Genomic DNA, 8,858 nt, shown 5'->3' with positions numbered 1-8,858 from the left:
GCAGTCAGAGAATTTGGTATGGAGTTGAGCTGACTGCAGAGCTAACCCCCATGTGAGCGTAAAACGGCCGTGTGGTTGACGTATTTGTTTTGGAGGCACTTTGCAACTAACTTTGTCTTTTGTCGTCTGTCATTTCAGGCGGTGGCTTCGTTTTGTGGCCAAGCTAAACATCTCCCAGCGTTTCGGGTGAAATCCAACCCCTTACCTGTCCTGCATGTTATAAACAAACCTATTCACATTGCCATGGCTGTCATTACTAACCGGCCCCATTTCTGGCCACCTTTGTTGCGTCATCCGTCCACCATCCATCCATCCTCCGGACGCTATTTTCCAGCTTTCCTACTGGGTAAATCCGAGCTGAACTGGGCACTCACCTCTGATGCTGGGTTGCAGAAAATGCTGGCGAAAGGATGCTGCACAGCAGAAACAATGATTATTGTCTGCAGCTCTGAAGATGGAGAAATAAACGCAGCAATGAGGATTAAGAAAACATGGAAACAAGAGGTCGCAGAGGCAAAAACTGGGCAAAAAGAGAAATCACGGCAAGCAATGGACCTAAAAGATCCTATGCAGTCAAAGATACAGAGACACACAGGTAATCTCTGGCATTCTGCTTTGCAAAGATGCTTTTGGAAACAACTTTCCTTAAAAGCCGCAGCTAATAAAGATGCAGATGGAGTTTATGTTCAGGGAACACCCCTGCTGGCACCCAGAAAGAACAAAGCATCCATATATAGGTCGCGGGATGCAATAAGGCCCGCTGCAGATAATGAGATTGAATATTTCAGTAAGACGTTAAACACAAGAGAATCCCAGCTCCCGATCCCCGCAGGGCCAGAGGAGAGCAGAAAATCCAAAGCCAAACAAGGGAAAGAATGGAAAGCAGCAGATTCTAGCACACAGGTTACAAATACAGCCGACACATAAAGCAAATCACCACGGAGCCAGAGGAGAAAACATGTTATCCGACGTGAGAGAGGAAACCTTCATCGTGTTGATTCCTCATGCAGAGACGGCGAGACGAGCGGAGCCATGGAAGGCAGAGATGAGGTGGGACACAGCGACGGAGCTGGGCGACCCCCCACCTTTCCTTAAATCCTTAAAGGACTTCATCGGTGAAACGGGCCAATCCACATGTACATGCTCTGTAGGGAAAAACAGCCTCTTAACACTGTATTTAACAGACCCAGCAGAGATGGCAGGACTCAAATTAGCAGCAAAAATATCAGAAGTTACCACAGAATCCGCTGCAACAGAGAGGACAGCAGCCTCTCAGGAAAATGTGGCCGTTGACACCACGGAGGAGGCAAAGCCAACAGCGACGCCGTCACCGGCTTTACTCGAAGTCACACAGACCGAAGCGACAACAGCCGGGCCTCCGACTGAAGCAACCACAGCGACAACTCAGATCCAAGATACGGCTCGGGTTTTCGGTCCGAGCAGCGCAGCTGTCAGCCAGCCGAGCGCTGGCCAGTGGCTCACCACGCTGCCAGACCCCGAGCCTGAGGCAGACACGCAGCCAAGATTCATAAAATGTGTCTCAGTCAGTACGCAAGCCACATCTAAAGTCCAGTTCTCTGGCCTCAGAATGAGGGACGGCGAGTCGGCCGCAGCAGCAGAACCTGACAAGGACGGAGAGAACGACGAGACGGGCCCAGAGAAGTGGGCCGCAGCCGACAGAACGCACGGCCTGGTCCACCGTGGAGGGGAATACGAGACTTTTCCAAAAAGTGCTGAGGACGCCCGCAAGGAAGGCGCAGACAAAGATCTGGAGGTAAACGAATCACTCAACAAATATTCTGCTTGTTTAAAACTAATGTGGAAATGAATGTTACTTTTAATTGCTGGTAAACATCAGAAATGATCTTTGGTTTTCTCGTTGAACAAATGATATACATGTTTATGTTTATTCTACGTTAGGAAAAGGTTTGGACGCCTTAACCTTCCGACGCTGGTCTGAGGAACTCCTCAATGCCAGCGGTTTGCAGCAAAGCATCCTCACACCATGACACGTCCATCTCTGTGCCTCACAGTTCCAACAAGGTTTTTTTTTTCTTGAAACATATTTTCTCTAGAGTCTCTTTCTGATTTTTCAGCCAGTTTCATATCAGCACTCGGAAAATCCTGCTGCAGGTCGTCTGCAGACATTTTAGGGTTTCTGGAGACTCCTCTCAGCATCTTGCCGGCGGCTTTGAGGGAGAACTTGCTCTGTTGGCCACACCCGGACACGTTGGCAGCTGTTTTAAATGTCCTCCACTTGTAGACTGCTCTCTTTCTGTGCGTTGGGATGATGGTTTTTCAATTGTCTTAAATCCTGGCCAGAGTGCTGAATGTTCTCGTCAGGTGTGTGATTCTAGCCTTTTTCAGTGGAAGAAATTAGGAACTGTCCTAGTTTATTCCTCAATGGAAAAAACGCCATTGACTAAGTAAAAAAACTTGGCTTGAGTCAGAAATATTGATTTTGCTGTTGTCCTAATAATCAAAGAAGTTCCACTTCCAGGAAGAGTGGCTAATAGAAGGACCTAAAGCTTTTAACAATAAGGGGAACCATCTGCTTGCCAAAAAGCTGATGGGTACATTTTCTTCTATAGGATGTTGATTAAAAAAAAAACACTTAGTTCCTAACATAAAATAGAAAATTAGATCTTACCGGTGCTTTTAGTGTTGTTCTGTTGTGGAAATTCAATGCAATTATTCCAGAAAAAAAAACTAAACTAAACTGCTAAAACCAAATTAATTGTTTGGTTCTTTATCATTTTTGGCCAAAGTTATTAAGTTGTGGGAGTTCTAAAGAACCTCTTGAGGCTCCAGGGCTGCAGGTTGCAACCCCGGCTTAGAGGATAATTAGCTGATTCTGAGTCATGCTATGACCATAGAGAGGAAGACTCTGAAGGGCTATGGTGAGGAGGAGTATGCTCTTTTAGTGGAACAGTTTAGTATTTCTTTGGGACAAATTTGGAGTCTGCCTTATTATAAGTAGTGCATTACCACTAAGGCTGTACTTGGCCTGCAAACTTTATTGCTTCTGACCCATCATCACTTTTATTTTCATCTCAGGGCAAAACGAAAAATGAAAATTAGGCAGAGCTACTGTGACAGTGCTGCATACCAGATGTGATAGTTATCTGCAGCAGTATACGAAATGTAGCTTCCTAACTAGAGAGGAATCAACATTGTAATATTTGAGAATGTCATGTTTGCTTCAGAGGGGCAATCTGCTGCCTGACCTTTGCTACAAAGAGGAAACCTGCCCCCTGCTGGCCATGAGAGAATACACAAGCAATACCTCAACTCCAGCTAGCTTAGTTTAGCTGGTTATTCCTTATCTAGTCACAAAAACGAAGCTTCAAAGCTGGTATTTCTTAGAGAAAGATTATTTAATTTTTTTTATACAGATTATTTGGATTAGTGTTTTGGGGTGCATATAAACTAGCTTTGCACAGCTATAGAGACGGACTTTTTTTGCACACAGTTTTCAAGTCCTGGATTAAGGTCTGGGCTTAGACTGGACCCCTCTAACACATTATTATGCTTTATGTGAGCCATCACATTGTAGACCTGGCTGCATGTTTGGGGTTGTGGTGCAGCAGCAATTGAGTCTTTGCCCAAGTCATAGTTCATTTACAGCCTTTCACAGTTTTCTTCCAGGTTTACCAACTCCTGCTGAAGAAAAACTTGCAAATACAGTGGCATAGTGCAAATACAGTACAGAGACGGCTGATTATCCTATGTGAGCCGTGGATCTGTGGGCCTCTTGGCTTCTCTGATGAATGCTTCCCTTGTCTGGCCTCTAAACGTACATTGGGCAGCAGGGACGTGCAGAGGGGGGGGCGGGGGGGGCTTGAGCACCTGCCCCTTTGCCCCTTGGTGCCCAAAGTGCCCTTTTGTCAGGTTTTTTTTTTTTTTTTTTTTTTTTTTTTGTGCGTGTTTGTTGGTGTGTGTGTGCATGGTGCATGTCCAAAAGAATAATAATTTAGATCTACCGTGGCTGGTTACATGATCCACATAACGTACCCTCACTCTGCCCTACTTTTCCTCTCGCAGCTCCCAGCTCCGCTGCCTCACGCTGGCCAGTCTGTCCTGCCCACTGAGCTATATAATACACTGGAGTGCTAATCACCGTCTGTTTGAACGAGTCGCTTTGAAGCCACCAGCCGCCATATTGGTACTCCCTATTTCCCCCCAGTAACTAGGGAATATGTGCGCTACAGCATCGAATAACGAGGATTTTCTCATGTTCAGGGGGGGCTTAAGACTTTTAAAATGTCAAATGCCATATACTTTTATGTTATGTTCTAAATCTATCAAGTACTGAGAAAGTCATGTGCTGAAATATTTTGCATTTTATTCATTTAAATATATATGTTTAACATTTATAAATATATAAATAACAATGTACAAAAACATATATTTACATATGTGTATACATATATACATATACACATACTTATATATACATATATTTAATATGAATAACATGTAAAATATTTCAGCACCTAATTTCGTAGTAGTTAATAGTGTTAGTACATCCACTGACTGTAGAATTACCTGTGAAATATTTTCACACAGTCAGAAAACTGCTTGTTGTTGCAACCAAATTCTATGGGATTCTGTGAGAGTAGGGAGTAGCAAGATGGCGGCCAGTGACTTCAGTTTTTCGGCAAAATCAGCACTCCAGTGTATAATATAGCTCAGTGGTCCTGCCCCTTTAAATCTGCAGCACACTTGAATGTGCTCTGTGCTGTTTAACTCCACTGTCATTGGTTATACTGCTTTAAATCCCGCCTTCCCTCTTTCTGATTGGCTGTTTTCTAGTCTGTCCTTGTGCGTGCTTGCTTGGAGAGGAGATTTCAGTTTTACAGTTATCATACAGGAATACTGTGGTTACCACAATTAATACTAGGCTACGGAACTAGTCCCAGTTAAGAAACGAATTATCTGCAGTAAAATAGGTGAAAGCTGCTGAGTGCAGTTCTGTAAAGAAGCAGGCGAGAGAGTTTTGATTTATGGAACTTGAGAAATGTAAGTAACCAACGTTAGCATCTCAAAATAGCATCTAGTATAATGCATTTATCAACAGAAACCTAATCTGTTTTATAAAACTAAATATTTTGTGCCAGGCTGGAGTTCTGAAGCCGGCTGGAAAGATGGAAAAGCAAAGACTGTAGACTATTAAAAATTCTGATTCTTAGCCACAGCTGCCTGAAAAAGAAAAGGTGAGGGTTTCCCTTTTACCAATATTTCGTTGCTATTATTGTTTAATTTTTTTGTTGACCCTCTGATGCAGTTCAGGTATAAATAGCAGGTGATATTTCTTTTATATGATATACAACACAACAACACTATATGCTGCCTAAACAACTGCTATATTTTGTTTAGACTTTTACTTATTTATAATAGCGTAATTAGGATTTCACAAAATGATAGTGCTATTTATTTCACTATTTCTACTTCTAGAATTAGAATTACGACAAATACAACCGAGGAACACTATTTACATTGCTTTTATTGTACAAAGATTTCCACACTGTCTATTAGTAAATTAGTGCAAACCAGGGGCGGAGCTAGACATTCTTATCATCAGGGACTTAATCCATAAAATATTACTTCATTACGAGGGTAATTTGGTACACCAAAAAAGTAAAAAGTATTTAATCTGTTGATATGGTCGTAAAATTTATTTAATATAGGCCTTAACGTATCTTAAAGTTTTATCTGCTGTTCTTTATTAGTCTTACTAGTATATACCAATAGTATGTGGTTCTCATTTGAGTGATGAAATGGACAACCACTCATGAAACAATTCAGTTTTGGTGTCACCAATCTTACTCAAAGTACAGTATTGGGTCCTCCATGCTCCTTATGTATTAAGATTTACTGCACATTTAAACATCGACAACTCACTATTGTTAGGAAAATAATTTAATTGTCTGAGAAGATGTAGGTAAGGAGAAGCTGTTATCTACTCTTCAGATATATGATGTAAGAAATGTGTTTGGAATGTTGCAGATGGTAAAAATTGATAGGTCTCTGTTGCTGGTAAGTTCAAATGCAAACTTTTTCAAAGTGGGAAAAAAGTCTCAATTCAACGTTCATCAGATCGGGCGCTGCTTTATAATTTATAATAATAATAGAACTTTATTGATCTCACAATGGATAAATTCACTTCTGCATCTTCACCCATCCCCTTGGTGAGCAGTGGGCTGCCACTGTGCGGCGCCAGGGGAGCAATCGGGGTTAAGTGTCTTGCTCAGGGACCCAGGATGGTAGTCTGTGGGAGTTGAACTCAGAACCTCTGGGACCCAAGATCAATGCTCTAACCACTAGGCCACCAGATTAACAAAAAGCATCTAGTGTGTGTCGTGCTTATAAAATTTGTATAAATGTAGTAAGAAATACTGCTTTTCTCTTTAGACAGAAGAAACGCGCCCTGACGCTCAAGTCAAGCATAAAGAAATAGGAGCATGCACACTGCGTAGGACCAATGATGTCAGACCAATGAAGTGTCCCTAGGGTTAAAGTTCAAATCAAAGTTCAAATCAAACCTACGCCCTTGATTCCATGTTACATTCTTTATAGTATGGGTTGGTACATTTCAGCCGGATGTATAGCAAGGTATGTTTCTGTATCGTGTTTTAAATCCGTGCCCCATGTGCCCTCTTTTAAATTTGAGCACCTGCCCCTTCAACGGTCTCTGCACGTCCCTGTTGGGCAGCCATTTTGCTCTAGCTTTGTTTCATCACCTAACACCGCTTTGAGCTTTCTCCCTGACCTGTCTGCTGTGTTCCCTGGTCTTCATGTTGTCAAATATTCTCTCACAAACCTCTGAGGCCTTCACAGAACAGCTGGATGCATACAGAGATTAGATTACATGCACGCCGTTACCCTAGTGAGTAACGTCTGATGGTGATTGGTCCCACGGGATTTTATGTAGGGGTATAAATACATCCGTACATCACGCTTTCTGGGTTTTTATTTCCAAAAACTTAAAAAGTGTGACGTACTAAAGAGATTTTTGACCTTATGCCTTAGGGCTGGACGATATAGGAAAAAAAAAAGATATCGATAAAATAGAAATCGTATTGATCAATATCGATAATTATCAACAGAATTTAAAACATACTTTAAATGCAGCCCTGACCATTACATGCTGTTGTTTAGCGACCGATTTTTAGACACAGAACACGCAAACACTGAATTCAAACTCAACCCTTTATTCAACCTAGTTTTTAAAAAAGGAAAAAAAAGAATGCTTGCTCTCCGAACTCTTTGAAGGGGGCGGGGCCTGGTGGCAGACCATTCCTGGGTCTGCGTTGTGATTGGTTGGGAGGATTAATGACTGTAATATTAACCTACATGGCTAGAATGCAAATGAAAGGAAAACTTTTATTTTATTGAACTTTTTATTGACCCTTTTTTCTATCATCGATATACGTATATCGATCGATATATATCGTTATTGAATTATCGTCCAGCTCTGAGTTCTGCTTCATAAATATGCCCTACTTCATGTTGTAGCCATTACCCCATAGTTGTGACGTGACTGCATTTGAAAAGACTCAAGAGGAAGCAATACTTTAGCAAAAATCCCAGCTGTAATCTGTTGAGGATAAAAGAAAATGGCAATTTTTCCTAAAATGTCTGCGACTGATGTGAGGAAACTTAAGCTCACGATGAGGAATAAACATCATTGACGAACATAGTTTAAAATTGTTAGAGGTGAACTGGGCTCAGACCTGATGTTCATTAACCCGCGTGTCAGAATGGCTTATTCTCATAATTTATCTCCTTCACAGACTGACCTCTGCAGAGGTCTGATTGATCGCACCGCAGCTGGGTGGAAGCACTGCGAGGAGAGACGGGGAGCACCGCCATCCCGCCGGGAAACTCCAGACGCTGGAAAACCGGAGAATGGAGCCAAGAGCGGCGGTAACCAAAACCCTCTCAGCGATGAAGACTCTCACTTCTATTACTTCAACGGAGTGCTGAAACGGGTTGATAATGCCCAGTTCTACCGCAAGAGGCAGAGACGAAGCTCCAGAGCCACAGAGAAGGGCCTCACAGAGAGACAGAGACAGACTCAAGAAAATCTTCAACGCTACATTCAGAGACTTGTAAAGAAAAATGAAGCTGAGCATTTTAAATGATTACACACTGATTTAGAGCCTTTGTTCAGAGAGCTGAGTGAGGGGCCTTTAAGCTGAAGGAGAAAACACTGGACCCGTGTTTCTCATTGGGACAGTTGGTCCAAATGGTTCAGACCAAAGCAGCACCTAGAGGCCAGCTTTTATGGACTGACCCAGAGTCCAGCTCTGTCTCCTCTTCCTTTAGCTGAGCCAAGAAGACGAGTCAAAACAAAGCCGCTAAAACAGACATGTTTAAAGGCGCTTAGGCGACGCGTGTGGAACAGAGAGCAGGGTGAGCTTGACACTGAACGCTAAGAGATAACAGCATGTCCGTTTCACAGAACCACTCATCATTTCTGTGAATGGCCATTTTTATTATGCATCAGGTTTTTTTTTATTCATTCTCCTGCAGTTTTCTGTCAACTAATTTAAAGGATTTGCACAGACCATCAGCTTCTGTGAACAGCGCGCGTTTCCCAAATTAAATGACTTCAGCTGTTCGCAGTGAATTACTAAAGTATTCTTGCCTATTGAGCTTTTTCAGATTTCTCTGACGTTGGGATTTTATGTGATAGACTGACAAAATGCTGCACAATGAAATGGATTCATGTTTAAAAAAAAACAAAAAAAAAACAAAAAACAGTATGACGTATTTAATTTCTCACGCCGGGGTGTTCAGTCCATCAGCTGAAAATGGAAAGAGGATGACAATTACCAAGACATGGCCCTCTG

The 8,858-nt window shown here is 42.3% G+C and overlaps 1 protein-coding gene across 1 annotated transcript; it reads left to right on the top strand.

Annotated features, from left to right (window-relative positions):
• Nucleotides 1-8,147, top strand: LOC118564027. Its single transcript, XM_036140718.1, has 2 exons — nucleotides 1-1,774; nucleotides 7,797-8,147. The coding sequence occupies exons 1-2, from the start codon at nucleotides 959-961 to the stop codon at nucleotides 8,145-8,147; spliced, it is 1,167 nt and encodes a 388-aa protein (XP_035996611.1). The 5' UTR covers nucleotides 1-958.
• Nucleotides 8,148-8,858: the final 711 nt, after the last annotated feature.

The sequence above is a fragment of the Fundulus heteroclitus genome, chromosome 8 (assembly GCF_011125445.2).
Source record: "Fundulus heteroclitus isolate FHET01 chromosome 8, MU-UCD_Fhet_4.1, whole genome shotgun sequence".
Taxonomy (NCBI): domain Eukaryota; kingdom Metazoa; phylum Chordata; class Actinopteri; order Cyprinodontiformes; family Fundulidae; genus Fundulus; species Fundulus heteroclitus.
Note: the sequence above shows the minus strand (reverse complement) of the source record. Positions and strands in the feature narration are given on the sequence as shown.